The sequence below is a fragment of the Rhinopithecus roxellana genome, chromosome 8 (genome assembly GCF_007565055.1).
Source record: "Rhinopithecus roxellana isolate Shanxi Qingling chromosome 8, ASM756505v1, whole genome shotgun sequence".
Lineage (NCBI taxonomy): Eukaryota > Metazoa > Chordata > Mammalia > Primates > Cercopithecidae > Rhinopithecus > Rhinopithecus roxellana.
This window is the reverse complement of record NC_044556.1, coordinates 12,714,325-12,735,100: the sequence shown is the minus strand read 5'-3', so window position 1 is coordinate 12,735,100 and position 20,776 is coordinate 12,714,325. Positions and strand designations below refer to the sequence as shown.

At 50.8% G+C, this 20,776-nt stretch overlaps 1 protein-coding gene and 1 long non-coding RNA gene across 2 annotated transcripts in view; one reads left to right on the top strand and one right to left on the bottom strand.

Annotated features, from left to right (window-relative positions):
* GNA15 (G protein subunit alpha 15) overlaps positions 1 to 7,085 on the bottom strand; it is a 29,557-nt gene extending 22,472 nt beyond the window's left edge. The window contains exon 1 of the mRNA XM_010367303.2: positions 6,513 to 7,085. Coding sequence (XP_010365605.1) covers positions 6,513 to 6,657 — 145 coding nt within the window. The 5' untranslated portion in view covers positions 6,658 to 7,085. The remainder of the gene's footprint in view (positions 1 to 6,512) is intronic.
* LOC115899044 lies at positions 6,130 to 15,161 on the top strand. The gene is made up of 3 exons (XR_004058648.1): positions 6,130 to 6,387; positions 6,500 to 6,640; positions 15,080 to 15,161. It is a non-coding gene; the product is annotated as an uncharacterized LOC115899044 (long non-coding RNA).
* The last annotated feature ends 5,615 nt before the right edge of the window (positions 15,162 to 20,776 follow it).

The following is a 20,776-nucleotide window of genomic DNA, read 5'->3' as shown; positions in this document are numbered from 1 at the left end:
GCTCTGCCTCTCTGAGCCTCAGTTTACCCTTTGGGGGAAACTAGCAGTGTCTGCCTCAAAGTGCTAAGAACAGGCCGGGCACAATGGCTTACATCTGTCATCTCATCACTTTGGGGAGGCCGAGGCAGGTGGATCACCTGAGGTCAGGAGTTCGAGACCAGCCTGGCTAACATGATGAAACCCTGTCTCTACTAAAAATACAAAAATTAGCCAGGTGTGATGGTCCATGCTTGTAGTCCCAGCTACTCAGGAAGCTGAGGCAAGAGATCGCTTGAACCCGGAAGGCAGAGGTTGCAGTGAGCCGAGATCACACCACTGCACTCCAGCCTGGGCAATAGAGTGAGACTCTGTCTCAAAAAAATAAAAATAAAAATACGTTTTTTAAAAGTGCTAAGGACAGAACTGGTCCCTTTCACAGTTTTATTTTCTTCTTGTTGTTCTCTTTCTTTTCTTTTCTTTTGCTTTTGTTTTCAGTGTTTGTTTAGAGACTGGGTCTTGCTATGTTGTCCAGGCTGGTCTTGAACTCCTGGGCTCAGGCGATCCTCCTGCCTTAGCCTCCCGAGTAAATAGGACTACAGGCATGTGCCACCATACCCGGCTCATGACTTCATTCTGACTCTCCCCCTTCCCCAATATGAGGAATGTTTCACGTCAGGGACAGACCCACCCCCACCCTGGTCCTTTTCACCATCTTCCTCAAAAGCGTCAGCCACTTTCAGGTAAAAAAAAAACAGCTTTCGGATTCAATTCCTGTTTCCAAGAAGGGACAGAGGTCTGGAGGTAGCCCGCAGACCTGTCTCCAGGGATGAGGTGGTTTAAATCACAGTCCACAGTGCTACCATCAGGGCCTGGGTACATGGATGACGTCCCCTGCCCTCCGTCAGTAGAAGGGGCTTCCTGCTTTAGGGCTGGCTGAATAGTGCCCAGAGTGGTGTGTGGAAGGGACTTTCCCAGCTCCAGGAAGGAATGATACCGTGTCTGGGGGAAGTTCCCCCGAAAAAGGATTCATTCATTCATTCATTCATTCATTCAGCATTTCTTGAGCATCTACTATAGGGCAGGCTCATTGTACACCTGTGATAGGTGCTGGAGACACAGGGATGAAGAAGACAGATGTGGGCCGGGCACAGTGACGGCTCATGCCTGTAATCCCAGCACTTCGGGAGGTCACAGCGGGCAGATCACAAGGTCAGGAGATCAAGACCATCCTGGCCAACACGGTGAAACCCTGTCTCTACTAAAAAAAAAAAATACAAAAAAATTAGCCAGGCGTGGTGGCGGGCGCCTGTAGTCCCAGCTACTTGGGAGGCTGAGGCAGGAGAATGGCGTGAACCGGGGAGGCGGAGCTTGCAGTGAGCTGAGATCACGCCACTGCACTCCAGCCTGGGCCACAGAGCGAGACTCTATCTCAAAAAGAAAAAAAGAGTAAGAAGATGACAGATGTGGTCGCTACCCTTTTGTTGCTTGTTGTATAGCTGGAGAGATAAACAATAAACAAGTAAACAAATCGTGAGGGCCAGGAAGAAAAACCAAACCGAGGAAGGGAAAGGAAAACATAGGGCTGTCTTTATAGCTAGGGTAGTCAGGGAAGACTTCTCTGAGGAGGCGACACTTGGGTTGAGATCTACGTGGAATGAAAGGGCCAGCCAGACAAAGGTCAGGGATAAAAGACTTTGAGGTTTTCGAGGAAAGAGCACTAAAAGCGATAAACCCCCTGGCTTGATAGATCAAGAAAAAAAATGAGCAAAGGCAGAAATGATCGATAGCAAGAGCAAAAGAGGGGACATCACTGCAGATCCTACAGACAGTAGTAGGAGAACAAGGGAATGTCATAAATGTTACGCCAATAAATCTGATAACACAGCCAAAAGGGACAAATTCTTTGAAAGACAGAAATGATCAAAACTCACACAAGAAGTAGATAGCCTAAGTAGTCCTATTTCTTTAAAATAATAAGACATATCAATATGATATAATATGACATAATATGACACATTAATATGTCAAAGAAAGAAAGAAAGATAGATAGATAGATAGATAGATAGATAGATAGATAGATAGATAGATAGAGTTTTAATTTTTTTTGAGACAGATTCTAACTCTGTTGCCCAGGCTAGGGTGCAGTGACTGGATCTCGGCTCACTGCAAGCTCCGCCTCCCGGGTTCACGCCATTCTCCTGCCTCAGCCTCCCAAGTAGCTGGGACTACAGGCGCCCGCCACCATGCCTGGCTAGTTTTTTGTGTTTTTAGCAGAGACGGGGTTTCACCGTGTTAGCCAGGGTGGTTTCGATCTCCTGACCTCGTGATCCGCCCGCCTCAGCCTCCCAAAGTGCTGGGATTACAGGCGTGAGCCACCACGTCCGCCTGATTTTTTTTTTTTTTTTTGAGATGGAGTTTCGCTCTTATTGCCTAGGCTGAAGTGCAATGGCACGATCTTGACTCACTGCAACCTCTGCCTCTGAGTTCAAGCAATTCTCCTGCCTCAGCCTCCCACGTAGCTGGGACTACAGACGCCTGCCACCATGCCCGGCTAATTTTTGTATTTTTAGTAGAAACGGGGTTTCACCATGTTGGTCAGGCTGGCCTCGAACTCCTGACCTCAAATGATCAACCCGCCTCGGCCTCCCAAAGTGCTGGGATTACAGGCTTGAGCCACTGCGCCAGGCCACTACCAATTATTTAAGGGAAAAAAAGAGATAGTCAATGAAGACCAAAGAAGCTGAGTGTCCAGAGCCAAAGGATTGATTATGAGCAAAAGCAGCAGAGGCTGCTTTCAAGAGGACCAGTGTTTGGATTTGATGCCATAGCAAATTTTGCTGGAGAAATAAGTGGGTGAAAAAAAAATTTTGTTTTGAGACAGAGTCAGCTTTGCTCTGTTGCCCAGGTTAGAGTGCAGTGACATGATCATAGCTCACTACAGCCTCGATCCTCCTAGGCTCAGGTGATCCTCTCACCTCAGCCTCCCAAGTAGCTGGGACTACAGGGACACACCACCATGCCTGGCTAATTATTTTATTTTTTATTTTTTGGGTTTTTTTTTTTTTTTTTGAGACGGAGTCTCGCTCTGTTGCCTGAGCTGGAGTGCAGTGGTGCGATCTCGGCTCACTGCAAGCTCCGCCTCCCGGGTTCACACCATTCTCCTGCCTCAGCCTCCCGAGTAGCTGGGACTACAGGCACCCTATTTTATTTTTTTGTAGAGACAGGATCTGGCTATGTTTCCCAGGCTGGTCTCAAACTCCTAAGACCAAGCGATCCTCCCACCTAGGCCTCCCAAACTGTTAAGATTATAGGAATGAGTCACTATGCCCAGCTGAAATATTCTTTTCTCTGGTTCAGCAAGAGGGATCAAGGCTAGAGTTGAAAGGGCCCTTGACTGGGTGCAGTGGCTCACACCTGTGAGTCTCGCACTTTGGCTCACACTTTGGGAGGCCGAGGTGGGAGGATCACCTGAGGCCAGGAGTTCAAGACCAGCCTGGCCAACATGGTGAAACCCTGTCTCTACTCAAAATACAAAAATTAGCCAGGCGTGGTGGCAGGCGCCTGTAACCCCAGCTACTCGGGATGCTGAGGCCAAAGAATCGCTTGAACCCAGGAGACGGAGATTGCAGTGAGCCAAGATCGTACCACTGCACTCCAACCTGGGTGACAAAGTGAAACTCTGTCTCAAAAAAAATAAAAATAAAAATAAGGTTGGGCACAGTGGTTCATGCCTGTAATCCCAGCACTTTGGGAGGCCGAGGCGGGCAGATCACGAGGTCAAGACTTCGAGACCAGCCTGGCCAACATAGTGAAACTCCATCTTTACTAAAAATATAAAAATTAGCTGGGTGTGGTGGTGCGCACCAGTAGTCCCAGGCACTCTGGAGGCTGAGGCAGGAGAATCACTTGAACCCAGGAGGCAGAGGTTCCAGTGAGCTGAGAACTCACCACTGCACTCCAACCTGGGGGAGGCAAGACTCCATCTAAAAAAAAAAAAAATAAGGCCGGGTACAGTGGCTCACGCCTGTAATCCCAACACTTTGGGAGGCCAAGGTGGGCGGGGGGGCGGGGCATGGCTGATCACCAGGTCGGGAGTTCAAGACCAGCCTGGCCAACATGGTGAAACCCCATCTCTACTAAAAATACAAAAAAATTGGCCAGGCACGGTGGCTCAAGCCTGTAATCCCAGCACTTTGGGAGGCCGAGGTGGATGGATTATGAGGTCAGGAGATCAAGACCATCCTGGCTAACACGGTGAAACCCCGTCTCCACTAAAAATACAAAAAACTAGCCGGGCGAGGTGGCGGGCGCCTGTAGTCCCAGCTACTCGAGGCTGAGGCGGGAGAATGGCGTGAACCCGGGAGGCGGAGCTTGCAGTGAGCTGAGATCGCACTATTGCACTCCAGCCTGGGCGACAGAGCGAGACTCTGTCTCAAAAAAAAAAAAAAAAAAAAAAAGAAGAAAGAAAAGAAAAAAGAAAGGGTCCCCAGTAAAGGTGCGGTTCCTGAGGGTCCCCTCCTTCCCACTATTGAGTGGGATGCCTCTTCCCACCGAACGAGAAAAGGATGATGGCGACCATCACAGGATGACCAAGCTCATTGCCTAGGGCAGACACACGTGAGTGCAGAAGACTCGAGGCCTTCTCCAGCCCCCAGCCCAGAGCTTGGGGATCCCAGAAGACCCTCCCAGACTAGCATCCCCGGCTTAGGCCAACGGGGCCATAATCAGGGAAAGGTAGTTGGGGAAACAAGATATGGGAATGAGAAGAGCCTGAGGTTTCCGAGAGCAGAATTTTTTTTTTTTTTTTTTTTTTGAGACGGAGTTTTGTTCTGGTTGCCCAGGCTGGGGTGCGATGGTGCAATCCTGACTCACTGCAGCCTCCACCTCCCAGTTTCAAGCGATTCTCCTGCCTCAGCCTCCCCAGTAGCTGGGATTACAGGCACAGGCCACCACACCGGGCTAATTTTTTTGTATTTTGAGTACAGATGGGGTTTCACCATGTTGGCCAAGCTGATCTCGAACTCCTGGCCTCAGGCAATCTGCCCACCTCGGCCTCCCCAAGTGCTGGGATTACAGGCGTGATTTATTTGTTTATGTATTTTTATTTTATTTTATTTTATTTATTTATTTTTTGACACTGGAGTCTTGCTCTGTCGTCCAGGCTGGAGTGCAGTGGCGCGATCTCAGCTCACTGCAATCTCTGCCTTCCGGGTTCAAGCGATTCTCCTGCCTCAGCCTCCCAAGTAGCTGGGATTATAGGTGTGTGCCACCACGCCCAGCTAATTCTTGTTTTTTATTTGTTTGTTTGAGATGGCATCTCACTCTGCCACCCAGGCTGGAGTGCAGTGGTGCGATCTTGGCTCATTGCAAGTTCCACCTCCTGGGTTCAAGCGATTCCCCTGCCTCAGCCTCCCGAGTAGCAGGGACTACAGGCGCCTGCCACCACATCCGGCTAATTTTTGGTATTTTAGTAGAGACGGGGTTTCACCATGTTGGCCAGGATGGTCTCTATCTCCTGACCTCGTGATCCACCCACCTCGGCCTCCCAAAGTGCTGGCATTACAGGCGTGAGCCACCACGCCTGGCTAATTTTTGATATTTTAGTAGAGACAGGGCTTCACCATGTCGGCCTGGCTGTGTCTTGAACTCCTGATCCCAAGTGATCCTGCCCTCCTGGGCCTCCCAAAGTGCTGTAATCATAGGCTTGAGCCACCTCGCCCGGCCAGAGTTCAGAATCTTGAACTGTAACTGATGTCGACTCCCCCATCTGAAACCTCTGCATGGAAGCCATCACCCTGTTTTGTATTCTCCTAGAAAATTCTTGTTGCCAGAATTATTTTATCTGCTTATGAGTTTACAGACTCAATGTCTTGGCTCCTTCACAGGAAATGAGATCCAGGAAGACAGAAATATCTTCCTCTGTTTGGCAGCTGTGTCCCTGGGAGCTACTCAAGAAATCTTGAATGAATGAATAATGAATGAATGAACCAATGAACCAATCAATCTATCCTTTCTAGCCCCAAAACGAGCCCTAGACAAGCCCTCTCCAGCCATGGCAGGGACGTAAAGGCGAGAGGGAGTATCCTGAGCCTTCTGGAGAGGAAGGAGAGGCTGGAGCCGGCCCCTCCCTTGCGGATGGGCTGGCCAGAACGGGTTGCACACCTGAGCTCATCATTCCCTCGCCATGACACAGACAGGTAGGGCGTGCTGAGCCTGCCTGGCAGCGGCCCGGCCGAGCCCTGTCTGCTGTTGTGTATGCCCCGCGCAGTGGACAGGCCTGGGCACCCAGCCGCTGGTCGCACGTTGAACAAGGAACTTGGCTTCTCTGAACCTCAGTCTTTCTCATCTGGAAAATGGATTCCAGGCTCCCCATTCCCTGGGAGGACGCGAAGGCTCCACAATGCCAAGGTCCGACCTAGCTTGATCCGCCTCCTTGCCCTGACACCCCTGCCAGCTGCCCACCGCTCACTGCCCACCACCCACTGCCCACCGCTCACTGCCCACCACCCACTGCCCACAGACCCTGGACTCACCCAAAAGCAGCAGCTTCAGCTCTGCGCGGTCCTGCTTCTTCTGCTCCAAGAGGATCCTGTTGATCTCCTGGTCCACCCGGGCGGCGGCCTTCTCATCCTCCGTCAGGCACCAGGGGCAGCAGCGCCAGGTCAGTGAGCGGGCCATGGTGCGGTGGCCTCAGTCGGCACCGGGTGGCATCGCCCCCGGGCCCCGCTGGCCAGGGCAACCCCCAACCCAGCCGGCCCTGGAGAGGGCTCTGGGCAGCCGGGTGCACAGGGGGGCTGCCTTTTTCTTGGGGGTCACCCTCCAGGGACCCAGACTTCCTTGCCTGGAACACTCAGGAAGCCCGGCTCGACGGTGGCAAGGCTTGAGTGCTGGGAACAGGGTGGGGACGGGAGGAGGTGGGGAGGCCAGGGCTCCCCGCCCACCTCCAGACCTGCTCAGACAGGGCCTGACAGGTTGATGGTGAAGGGTGCTGGGAGAGGGTGAGGTGGGGGCCCCGGAGAGGGCGGGGCGGTGGCGGGAAAACCCCCACCGCAGACTGGGTCCTGTGTGACCAGCGGGGCCCTTCTTCCTCCTTCTGGAGAAGGGGCGGACGCTCCTTGTCAGGCTACACCCGGAGCTGTCCCCCTCCTCTGAGCCAATCAGGAACCGTCACACCCATGCTACTGCTGACATATATATACACACACACATATATACACACATACATATATATACACACATATATATGTATTTATTTATTTTATTTTATTTTTTTGAGACGGAGTTTCACTCTTATTGCCCAGGCTGGGAGTGCAGTGGCACCATCTCGACTCTGCAACCTCCACCTCCCGGGTTCAAGTGATTCTCCTGCCTCAGCCTCCCAAGTAGCTGGGATTACAGGCATCCACCACTACGCTGGGCTAACTTTGTATATTTTAGTAGAGATAGGGTTTCACCATGTTGGCCACGCTGGTCTCAAACTCCTGACCTCAGGTGATCCACTCACCTGGGCCTCCCAAAAGTGTGGGATTACAGGCATGAGCCACCACACTCAGCCCTACTGATATATTTTTAAGAAACAGCTCAGGCCAGGCATCACGGACTGTTTCCAGTGACTCTGCCCTGACCTCAGCTGATCCGCCCTGCAGAGGTGGGTGGCTCACCTGAGGTCAGGAGTTCAAAACCAGCCTGGCCAACATGGTGAAACCCTATCTCTACTAAAAATACAAAAAATTAGCTGGGTTTTAGCTCACATTAGCTGGTTTTATACTCACATCACCCTGTAGTTACTGTTATCGTCCCTGTTTGACAGATGAGGAGGTTGAGGCACAGAGCAGGGGAGTGACTGGCGGAGCTGGGACAAGACAGAGCCAGGAGCCCATCCGTCACCTGCGGGGCCCCGGAGTCTAGACGCCTACCAGGCAAATTCCAGGCAGGGCCGTCCCTTCATTGTGCAAGCATTCACGGAGTGCCAACTGTGTGCCAGGCACAGCAGCCAAGAGACACAGATTCCAGACCTCCTTAGCTAAGGTTCTAGTTAAAGAACAGATAATAAATTTTAGGCCGGGCCCTGTGGCTCACGCCTGTAATCCCTACGCTTTGGGAGGCCCAGGTGGGTGGATCACGAAGTCATGAAATCAAGACCATCCTGGCCAACATGGTGAAACTCCATCTCTACTAAAAACACAAAAATTAGCTGGGCATGGTGGCGCACGCCTGTAGTCCCATCTACTCGGGAGGCTGAGGCAGGAGAATCACTTGAACCCGGGAGGCAGAGGTTGCAGTGAGCCGAGATCATGTCACTGCACTCCAGCCTGGTGACAGAGTGAGACTCCGTCTCAAAAAAACAAAAAAAAAGAATAAAAAATATGGCCAAGTGAGTACGGGAGCTCACGTCTGTAATCAAAGTAATCAAAGTAGTTTGGGAGGCCAAGGCAGGAGGATCACTTGAGGTCAGGAGTTCGAGACCAGCCTGGCCAACATGGCAAAACCCTGTCTCTACTAAAAACACAAAAATTAGTTGGGCATGGATGGCACTCTCCTGTAGTCCCAGCTACTTGGGAGGCTGAGGCAAGAGAATCACTTGAACCCAGAAGGTGGAGGCTGCAGTGAGCTGAGATCATAACACAGCACTCCAGCCTCGGCAATAGAATGAAACCCTGTCTCCAAAACAAAACAAAACTCTCTCTATATATACACACACACACACACATATATGCACACATATACATATATGTATATATGTATACACATATACACATACATATATACACACGTATGTATATACACGTACATATATACACACATAAAATATATATTAATATACATATATACATATATGTATATTTTATGTATAATATATTATATAATTTATATATTATTATTTATATAATAGAATTTATTTAAAATTATAATATATAAATAATATAATATATTATACATAAAATATACATATATGTATATATACACATAAATATAATATATATATATATATTTTATACACCTGAGCCTGTTGGATGGCGAAAAATTCTGCAAGAAAAATTAAGCAGGGATGTTATTGGGGGAGGTTCAAGGTTGTTGCTCTAAATGGATCAACAAAGGTCGCACAGACAAGTGATATTCGGGATCAGAAGAAGTCAGGCAAATTGGGTGTAAAAGGGACTTTGGGAGTGGACCTCACTGGTCAAGGAGACCTTCCTAAGGAGGGCCGTGAGGCCACCCTGTCCTGATCCCTCTGGGACTTCAGGGCCCTAGGGGTGGGCTGGCGGCTGGCCGCTTGGTAAAAATGTTGCTGCTTCCTAGATACTCAGAGCCAGAGCGTTTGGGTGAAGATTCCCCACCCCCATTGAGAGTCTGTAGAAAATTCTAGAAAGTTCTGGATCAAAACTCTCCTCCCCAAGAGATACATGTAATTCGGGGGCCTCTGGTCCCTTTACAGATAGGGCAAGGCTCGGAGAGGGCAAGTGATGTGCCCAGGGTCACACAGCCATTGGCAGCCACTGTCCCCACCTCCTCCCCGACACCTGGGCTCGGTGACAGCCGTTGACGCAGCTTCACCCGCCCAGCACGAACGTGCGGTTTTCTCCACGGTTGATTCATAACGAATGACAGATGGGAAGGACGATAGGGGCCCCCGTCTGGTCACTGAGGCTGGCAGGTGCCGTCTACCCATGCAGTCACCCACCTTCCCGCCCCCAACCGGATGGCGGCAACAAGGGGCACTCCCACCCGGGTCAGGGGAAGAAATGCAGAAATAGGTTGTGGCCGTGCAGACCTTCCAGGGCGGCTGAAACAGAAATGACCGGCAAAACTGGGAGACAAGGCTGAGCCACAGGCACCACAGGGCGAGCCCAGGGCGCCACTCTCCTAGCATCTCCCTGCTGGCATTTTTGGACAGGACGCCAGCACCCGCCATCTTCACAGCCTGGACCAGGGTGGCAGACCCTCTGTGACTCCCACTGGCTTCAGAATAAATGAGCCAGCTGCCTGGATTCAGGGCCCAGGCTCTGCCTACTTCTCCGGCTTCTGAACAAAGCTCCCTCGCAGTTCCCTAAACGGGCAGAGCTACTTGCTCGCCACATGCTGGCCGCTGTACTGAGCATTTGTTGTGTATTATTAGTTCAGCTGGGAACACCAGGGTGAGCTTGTGTGTGTAGAAAATATTTCTTTCAGAAAACGCATAACACCTGAATGTATCACCTAATAAATTGTTGTGAAGCCAGTATCCACAGGATCCACTGAGGCCAAGACTAAGGACATTATCAGGCCAGGCGCAGTAGCTCACGTCTGCCATCCCAGCACTTTGGGGGGCCGAGGCAGGCAGATCACCTGAGGTCAGGAGTTCAAGACCAGCCTGGACCATATGGTGAAACCCCGTCACTACTAAAAATACAAAAGTTAGCCAGGTGTGGTGGTGAGAACCCATAATCCCAGCTACTCGGAAGGCTGGGGCAGGAGAATCGCTTGAGCCTGGGAGGTGGAGGTTGCAGTGAGCCAAGATGGCACCGCTGCACTCCAGCCTGGGCGACAGAGCGAGACTCCATCTCAAAATAAAGAAAGAAATAAATAAATAAAGAAATAAAGACTTCGCCGCGGGTGGCTCAACATCCACATTGGAGGCCCAGACGGGCGGATCACAGTCAGGATTCTATCCGCTAACATGTGAAACCCCGTCTCTACTAAAAACAAAAACTAGCCGGCGAGTGGCGGGCCCTTAGTCCACTAACTGGGGCGAGGCGGATATTGGCTACGCGAGCTGCGTGATTAGATCGCCATGCATAGCCCGGGCGACAGAGCGGGTCTCAAAAAAAAAAAAAAAAAAAAAAAAAAAAAAAAAAAAAAGAATAAGACTTAGCCGACAAGACCCTAGTGTTTTGCTAGGACTACCTCCAGCAATAACTTCAGTCTATGGTATAATATTTAGTTTGGGGGGATAGATTTATTTCAGCTGGGCATGTTGGCTCACGCCTATGAGCCCAGCACTTTTCGAGGCTGAAGTGGGAGGACTGCTTGAACCCAGGAGTTCAAGACCAGCCTGGGCAACATAGTGAGACCGTATTTCTCTTTCTTCTATTTTCTTTCTTTCTTTCCTTCCTTCCTTCCTTCCTTCCTTCCTTCCTTCCTTCCTTCCTTCCTTCCTCCTTCCTTCCTTCCTTCCTTCCTCCCTTCCTTCCTTCCTTCCTTCCTCCCTTCCTCCTTCCTTCCTTCCTCCCTTCCTCCTTCCTTCCTTCCTTCCTTCCTCCCTTCCTCCTTCCTTCCTTCCTCCCTTCCTCCTTCCTTCCTTCCTTCCTTCCTCCTCCCTCCTTCCTCCTTCCTTCCTTCCTTCCTTCCTTCCTTCCTTCCTCCTTCCTTCCTTCTTCCTTCCTTCCTTTCTTCCTTCCTCCTTCCTTCCTTCCTTCCTTCCTTCCTTCCTTCCTTCCTTCCTTCCTTCCTTCCTCCCTCCCTCCCTCCCTCCCTCTCTCTCTCTCTCTTTCTTTTTTTTTTGAAACAGAGTTTCGTTCTTGTTGCCCTGGCTGGAGTGCAATGGCACGGTCTCAGCTCACTGCAAACTCCACCTCCCAGTGAGACCCCACTTCTAAAAAAAATAAATAAATTAGCCGGGGTTTGTGGCTCCTGCCTGTGGTCCCAGGTACTCCAGAGGCTAAGGTGGGAGGATTGCTTGGGCCATGGAGGTTGAGGCTACAGTGAGCTATGATCCAACCACTGCACTCCAGCCTGAGTGACAGAGCCAGGCTCTGTCTCAAAAAAATATTTATTTTGTTTTTAATTGTTTAAATTTATGTAGCATTATATTTACCTTCTTTGGTGTATGGTTCTATGAGTTTTTGTTTGTTTGTTTGTTTTTTGTTTTTTTTGAGACAGAGTCTCGCTCTGTCGCCCAGGCTGGAGTGCAGTGGCACCATCTCAGCTCACTGCAAGCTCCGCCTCCTGGGTTCATGCCATTCTCCTGCCTCAGCCTCCCGAGTAGCTGGGACTGCAGGCACCCGACACCAAGCCCGGATAATTTTTTGTATTTTTAGTAGAGACGGGGTTTCACAGTTTTAGCCAGGATGGTCTTGATCTCCTGACCACCTCGGCCTCCCAAAGTGCTGGGATTCCAGGCGTGAGCCACCGCGCCCAGACTTTTAGTTTTGTAGAGATGGGTTTCTCTGTGTTGTCTAGGCTGGTCAGGAGCTCCTAGCCTCAAGCAATCCTCCCACCTCCTCCTCCCAGGTTCAAGTGATTCCCCTGCCTCAGCCTCCCGAGTAGCTGGGATTACAGGCATGCACCACCACACCCAGCTAATTTTTGTATTTTTAGTAGAGACGGGGGTTTCGCCATGTTGGCCAGGCTGGTCTTGAACTCCTGACTTCAGGTGATCCACCCACCTTGGCCTCCCAAAGTGCTGAGATTACAGGCGTGAGCCACTGCACCCGACCAATAGTATTTTTGCTGTTGTTTAGCTGTGATTTGTTACAGATGCCCTGTATCAGGTTGAGGAAGTTCCTTTCTACTCCTAGTTTGCTTAGAATTTTTATCATGAATGAATGTTGAATTGTATCCAACTCATATTCTTTATTGATACGATCATGTGGTTTTTCTTTAGTCTGTTAATATGGCAAGTTATATTGACTGATTTTCCAATGTTAAGCTTGTCTTGTATTCCTGGGATAAATGCCACCTGGTAGTGAGGTAGTTTTCTTTTTATATATCACTGGATTTCATTATTTCATTTGCTAATACTGTGTTAAGGATTTTGGTGTCTATGTTTTGAGTATACTGATCTGTAATTTCCTGGTACTGTCTTTAATTTTGGTATCAGGATAATACTGGCCTCATAAAATGAGTTGGGAAGTATTCCATCCTCTTCTATTTTCTGAAACAGATTGTGAAGATTTTGATGTTATTTTTTCTTTAAATGTTTGGTAGGATTCACCACTAAAACCATTCAGGTCTAAAGTTTTATTCTTTTTGGGTGGGGGGGGACAGAATCTTGCTCTGTCGCCCAGGCTGGAGTGCAGTGGCACAATCTCAGCTCACTGCAAGCTCCACCTTCCGGGTTCACGCCATTCTCCTGTCTCAGCCTCCCGAGTAGCGTAGCGGGGACTACAGGCACCCACCACCATGCCCAACTAATTTTTTTTGTATTTTTAGTAGGAGACAGGGTTTCACTATGTTAGCCAGGATGGTCTCAATCTCCTGACCTCGTGATCCACCCGCCTCAGCCTCCCAACGTGCTGGGATTACAGGCGTGAGCCACCATGCCTGGCCTAAAGACTTTTCAAATACCAATCATTCTGTTATGGATTTCTAGTTTGATTCTCTTGGTTATGGATTTCTAGTTTGATTCTCTTATGGTCAAAGAACATGCTTTGAATGATTTCAATTTTATTTATTTATTTGAGATGGAGTCTTGCTCTGTTGCCAGGCTGGAGTGCAGTGGTGCAATCTCAGCTCACTACAACCTTTGCCTCCTGGGTTCAGGCTATTCTCCTGCCTCAGCCTCCCGAGTAGGTGGGATTACAGGTGTGAGCCACCGTGCCCGGCCTGACTTCAGTTATTTAAAATTTGATAAGATTTGCTTTGTGACCCAGAATATGGCCTATCTTGGGGAATATCCCATGTGCTCTTGGAAAGAACATACAGGCCAGGCACTGTGGCTCACGGCTGTAATCCCAGCACTTTGGGAGGCTGAGGCAGCAGGACTGCTTGAGCCTAAGAGATTGAAACCAGCCCAGGGAACTTGGTAAGACCCCATCTCCTCAAAAAATGGAAAAATTAGCCAGGTGTGGTGGCACACACCTATAGCTCCCAGCGACTCGGGAGGTGGGGCAGAAGGATCGCCTGAGCTCAGGAATTAGAAGAGGCAGTGAGCCACTGCACACTCCAACCTGTGAGACAAAACAAGACCCTTCTTTTTAGAGAAAAAGACAAGAAAAGAAAGTATATTCTGCTGTTAGTCAGCGGTGTGTTCTATATAAGCGTCAGGTCAGTGTGGCTGACGGTGGCATTCAGATCTCCTGTATTCTTGCTGATTTTCAGTCTGCTTCTCCTATTGGTTACTGAGAGAGAAATGTTGAAGTCTGGAAGCATAATTGTAGATTTGTCTATTTCTCCTTTTTTTTCTTTTTTGAGAGGGAACCTCGCTCTGTCACCCAGGCTAGAGTGCAGCGGCGCGATCTTGGCTCACTGCAACCTCCGCCTCTTGGGTTCAAGTGATTCTCCTGCCTCAGCCTCCTGAGTAGCTGGGATTACAGTCACCCGCCATTATATCCAGCTAATTTTTTGTATTGTTAGTAAAGACGAGGTTTCACCATGTGGGCCAGGCTAGTCTTGAACTCCTGACCTCATGATTCGCCCACCTTGGCCTCTCAATATTTATTCCTTTAATTCCATCCATTCTTGCTTCATATAGTTTATAAATACACATTTAGGATTAATATGTCCTGCCGGGCACAGTAGCACAAGCCTGTAATCTCAGCACTTTGGGAGACCGAGGTGGGCGGATCACTCAAGCTCAGGAGTTTGAGACCAGCCTGGGCAACATGGTAAGGCCCCGTCTCTACCAAAAACACAAAAAATTAGCCAGCCATGGTGGCATGCGCTTCTGGTCCCAGCTACTCGGGAGGCTGAGGTGGGAGGATCACTTGAGCCCGAGAGGTGGAGGTTGCAGTAAGGCAAGATCATACCACTGCACACCAGCTGGGGTGACAAAGCAAGACTCAAAAAAAAAAAAAAAAAAAAAACGGTGGCTCAAGCCTGTAATCCCAGCACTTTGGGAGGCCGAGACGGGCGGATCACGAGGTCAGGAGATCGAGACCATCCTGGCTAACACGGTGAAACCCCGTCTCTACTAAAAATACAAACCTAGCCGGGCGAGGTGGCGGGCGCCTGTAGTCCCAGCTACTCCGGAGGCTGAGGCAGGAGAATGGTGTAAACCTGGGAGGCGGAGCTTGCAGTGAGCTGAGATCTGGCCACTGCACTCCAGTCCGGGCGACAGAGCAAGACTCCACCTCAAAAAAAAAAAAAAAAAAAAAAAAAAAAAAGATTAATATGTCCTTTTGTGAATTCATCCTCTTACTGTTTATTATGTAATGTCCCTCTTTCTTGCTTTTCTTTATAGATTTACAATCGACTTTTTAAATCCTAAAAATCGGCCAGGAGTGGTGGCTCACGCCTGTAATCCCAGCTTTGGGGGGGCTGAGGTAGGCAGATCATGAGGTCAGCAGTTTGAGACCAGCCTGGCCAACATGGTGAAACCCTATCTCTACTAAAAATACAAAAAATTAGCTGGGCGTGGTGGTGGGCACCTGTAATCCCAGCTACTCGGGCGGCTAAGGCAGGAGAATCACTTGAACCCAGAAGGCAGAGGTTGAAGTGAGCAAAGATCGCACCATTGTACCCCAGCCTGGGCAACAGAGCAAGACACCATCTCAAAAAAAAAAAAAATCCTCAAAATATAGTGAATTTTTGCCAGTTTTGAACGTTATGCACACAGAATTACATAAAATGAGTTTGGCGGGGTGCGGTAGCTCACGCCTGTAATCCCAGCACTTTGGGAGGCCGACGCAGGTGGATCACGAGGTCGGGAAATCAAGACCATCTTGGCTAACATGGTGAGACCCTGTCTTTACTAAAAATACAAAAAATTGGCCGGGCACGGTGGCTCAAGACTGTAATCTCAGCACTTTGGGAGGCCGAGACAGGCGGATCACGAGGTCAGGAGATCGAGACCATCCTGGCTAACACGGTGAAACTCCATCTCTACTAAAAAACACAAAAAACTAGCCGGGCGAGGTGGCGGGCGCCTGTAGTCCCAGCTACTCGGGAGGCTGAGGTAGGAGAATGGCATAAACACGGGAGGCGGAGCTTGCAGTGAGCTGAGATGGCGCCACTGCACTCCAGCCTGGGCGACAGAGCGAGACTCCGTCTCAGTAAATAAATAAATAAATAAATAGAGTTCAGGTGCGTCTGGCTTCTATCATTCCACGTGACGTTTGTGTGATGAACTCATATTTTGCACATGATTGTGGTTCATTAATCCTGATTGTCATAGACTATTCCTCTGGATAAATAAACAACAATCTATTCATCCATTCTACTGTTGATGGACATTTGGTTAAATTTCAGTTTGGGACTATCATGAATAGGGCAGCTATGGACATTTGGTACATGTCTGTCTTTTGTGATTACATGTGTGGCTTTCTTTTTTTTTTTTTTTTTTTTTTTTTTTTGAGACGGAGTCTCGCTCTGTCACCCAGGCTGGAGTGCAGTGGCCGGATCTCAGCTCACTGCAAGCTCTGCCTCCCGGGTTCACGCCATTCTCCTGCCTCAGCCTCCCGAGTAGCTGGGACTACAGGCGGCCCGCCACCTCGCCTGGCTAGTTTTTTGTATTTTTTAGTAGAGACGAGGTTTCACCATGTTAGCCAGGATGATCTCGATCTCCTGACCTCGTGATCCCCCGCCTCGGCCTCCCAAAGTGCTGGGATTACAGGCTTGAGCCACCGTGCCTGGCCACATGTGTGGCTTTCTATAGGTAAATACCCAATGGTCGAATTGCTGGATTATAAAGTATTTCCTAGATATTAACTATCTTTTGCCAAAGTGCATGCACCAATTTACACTTCCAATAATTCCAAGATTTTTCCTTTTTTTTGAGACGGAGTCTCGCTGTGTCGCCCAGGCTGGAGTGCAGTGGCATGATCTCGGCTCACTGCAACCTCCACTTCCTGGGTTCACGCCATTCTCCTGCCTCAGCCTCCTGAGTAGCTGGGACTACAGACGCCCGCCACCACACCTGGCTAATTTTTTGTATTTTTAATATAGACCAGGTTTCACTGTGTTAGCCAGGATGGTCTCCATCTCCTGACCTCGTGATCCGCCCACCTCGGCCTCCCAAAGTGCTGGGATTACAGGCGTGAGCCACCGCGCCCGGCCGCCTATTTGTTTTTTAAGTCTCACTCTGTCACGCAGGCTGGAGTGCAATGGCACGATCTTGGCTCACTGAAACCTCTGCCTCCCGGGTTCAAGCGATTCTCCTGCCTCAGCCTCCCGAGTAGCTGGGACTACAGGCTCCTGCCACCACACCGGCTAATTTTTGTATTTTTGGTAGAGACGGAGTTTCACCTTGTTGACCAGGCTGGTCTCAAACTCCTGACCTCAAGTGATCTGCCCACGTCGGCCTCCCACAGTGCTGGGATGAGCCACTGCACCCGTCCTCCTCAGAATTTTTAAACAGGGGTCCTCTGTTTTCATTTTGCTCCAGGCCCTGTGGATTCTGCATGGGGTGCCGGAGCTGCCTGCCGGCCAAACAGGCTGGGGCTGTTGGCAAGTCGTAGGAAGGGCCGGCCAGCCATCAGGGCAAGCTGCCTCAGGCAAGATGCTCACCCTCTGTGCCTCAGTTTTCCTTTTAGGATGGGTAGGGGGCTAGGGGCAGGCAAGGAGCTGTCTGGGGCGACTCCTACTGGCCACTGGGGGCACAACACGCACCTGCAATATTCATGGCTGGCCCAGCTCCCCCCAGCACTCAACGCCCCTTAGCTGACTCCCCCACCTCTGCTTCTGCTACCTGGTCCACCCCTATCATCGCCACCTGCACCAGCCTAGTCCCCTGGCTTCCGTCCTCGCCCGTCTGTCCTCCCAGCAGCAGCCACCAGAGGCCACCTGTGAGCATCTGTCAGGTCCTGTCCCTGCTCTGCCCGAACCCCTCCATGGCTCCCACCTCCCTCGGAGGGTAAAAGCCCAACCCCCTGCCCTGCCCGCTCCCTCTCTCCCCGTCCCTCCACTGCAACAACATGGGCCTCCTCGCTGCTCCTCCAACACACCAGGCGTGGTCCTGCCCCAGGGTCTTTGCACAAGCTGTGGCTCTGCCTGGCTCACCCTCAGGCTGCAGCGTGGCTCCTTCTCTTCCTGTCTCCCAGGATACTACTCATGCACCACTTTCTCAGGCTTTTCCCGTACAGCCCACGAGGAACAGCCCACCAGAAGCAGCCACCATTGGCTGGGGGCTGTGGCTTATGCCTGTAATTCCACACTTTGGGAAGCCAAGGCGGGTGGATCACCAGAGGTCAGGAATTCGAGACCAGCCTGGCCAACATGGTGAAACCCCATCTCTACTCTAAAAATACGAAAATTAGCCAGGCATGGTGGCAGGCGCCTATAGTCCCAGCTACTCGAGAGGCTGAGGCAGGAGAATCGCTTGAGCCCAGGAGGCAGAGGTTGAGGTGAGCTGAGATCTCACCACTGCACTCCAGCCTGGGTGACAGAGCTAGACTCCGTCTCCAAAAAAAAAAAAGAAAAGAAACAGCCACCATCTCCCCGTCCTGTCCCACTTCTCTGCTTCATTTCTCTTCCTAGATGAAGTCGTGCTGGTAAGTGCCACTTTCTCTGCTGTACTGTAGTGTCTAGGGCAGTGTCAGGCACAGCAAGCGTCCTCAAGACCTGACGGACAGGCCTATCGGACTCAATGAAACTGAAAGAGGATGTGGGAAAATCGCACCCTTGTGCACAGCTGGCAGGATGTGACATGGCACAGCTGCTGTGGGGAACAGTCGGGCGGCTCCCCAAAAAATTAAAATACAGGTCGGACCCGGTGGCCCATGCCTGTAATCCCAGCACTTTGAGAGGCTGAGGCGAGAGGATCACGAAATCAAGATAGAGACCATCCTGGCCAACATGGTGAGACCCTATCTCTACTAAAAATACAAAAATTAGCGGTCATGGTGGCAGGCGCCTGTAGTCCAGCTAGTCGGGAGGCTGAGGCAGGAGAATTGCTTAAACCTGGGAGGTGGAGGCTGCAGTGAGTCGAGATCGCACCACTACATTCCAGCCTGGCGACAGAACGAGACTCCTCAAGGTGCATCCAAAAGAAAAAAAGGACCAGAGGACCCAGCAATGCTACCTCTGGATGCACACCTACAAGGACTGAGAGGAGGGACTCAAACAGAAGCTTGCACACGCAGGTGCACAGCGGCACAACTGCCAACAGCCACAAGGTGGAAGCGCCCCAGGCGTCCATCAACGACAGACAGATCAACACAGCGTGGCCCATGCACACAGTAGAATACTACTGAGTCATGAAAAGGAAGGGAATCCGGGCCGGGCGTGGTGGCTCAAGCCTGTAATCCCAGCAGGGAGGCACCCCATGCAGAATCCACAGGGCCTGGAGCAAAATGAAAACAGAGGACCCCTGTTTAAAAATTCTGAGGAGGACGGGTGCAGTGGCTCATCCCAGCACTGTGGGAGGCCGACGTGGGCAGATCACTTGAGGTCAGGAGTTTGAGACCAGCCTGGTCAACAAGGTGAAACTCCGTCTCTACCAAAAATACAAAAATTAGCCGGCGTGGTGGCAGGAGCCTGTAGTCCCAGCTACTCGGGAGGCTGAGGCAGGAGAATCGCTTGAACCTGGGAGGCAGAGGTTTCAGTGAGCCAAGATCGTGCCATTGCACTCCAGCCTGCGTGACAGAGTGAGACTTAAAAAACAAAAAGGCGGATCCCAGCACTTTGGGAGGCCGAGACGGGCAGATCATAAGGTCAGGAGATCAAGACCATCCTGGCTAACACGGTGAAACCCCGTCTCTACTAAAAAAATACAAAAAAAATTAGCCAGGCGAGGTGGCGGGCGCCTGCAGTCCCAGCTACTCAAGAGGCTGAGGCAGGAGAATGGCGTGAACCCGGGAAGTGGAGCTTGCAGTGAGCCGAGGTGGCGCCACTGCATTCCAGCCTGGGGGATTGAGTGAGACTCCGTCTCAAAAAAAAGAAAAAAAAGAAAAGAAAAGCAAGGGAGTCCGGACCCAGGCTTCAGTGTGGATGCACCTTGAGGACATCACGCTCAGTGAGAGACGCCAGAGACACAGGACGCTCCTAGGAGGTCCATAAAGCCGTCAGATTCACAGAGATGAAAAGAGGATGGGGGCGCCAGGGCTGGGGAGGAGGACGAGGAGTGAGTCTTTTGTGGGGACAGAGTTTCAATTTGGGAAGATCAAGTTCTGGAGAGGATGGTGGTGATGGCTGCACGACCGTGTGCATACACTTAATGCCACTGAGCTGTGCACTCAGAAATTTGTTATCTGCGGCCGGGCGCAGTGGCTCATGTCTGTGATCCCAGCACTTTGGGAGGCCGAGGCAGGCGGATCACAAGGTCAGGAGCTCGAGACCAGCCTGACCAATATGGTGAAACCCAGTCTCTACTAAAAAACACACAAAAAAATTAGCCGGGCGTGGTGGCACACACCTGTAAACCCAGCTACTCAGGAGGCCGAGGCAGGAGAATTGCTCGAACTGAGGAGGCAGAGGTTGCGGTGAGCCAAGATCGTGTCCCTGCACTCCAGCCTGGGCGGCAGAGGGAGACTCCACCTCAAAAAAAAAAAAAAAAAAGAAAAATTTGTTATCTGTATTTTAGAATTAATTTTTTCAAAAGGAAAAAAATAACTGAAGGAAGGCTGCAGAAGTACCACATTCGCAGCTTAAAGAAATGGAGGCCCAGAGGGCATGACTTCCCCCACAGGCGCCCTGGACGTTGAGGGGCAGGCCGGCCTAGGACCTGGGATCCTCCCCGTCTCACTTCCTTGTCCCCAGCCCCCAAACAAGGCGGCGGTTCCCAAGTGGGTTGCTGTGGCCTGGTGCTAGTGAAATGAACTTGAAGCCAAGGGTCAAACACAATGACGGGGAGGGGCCCCAGGACACCGTGCGGGGGCGGTGTCCCCCACTCAGGGCAGGCAATGGCCTCGGCAACTCCAGGGCTCCTGGGGGCCAGGCCTCTGCTCACTTCCCCCCAGCCCCCTTCAAAGGGCAACAGGAAATAAACCAGAAGGGGCCACCA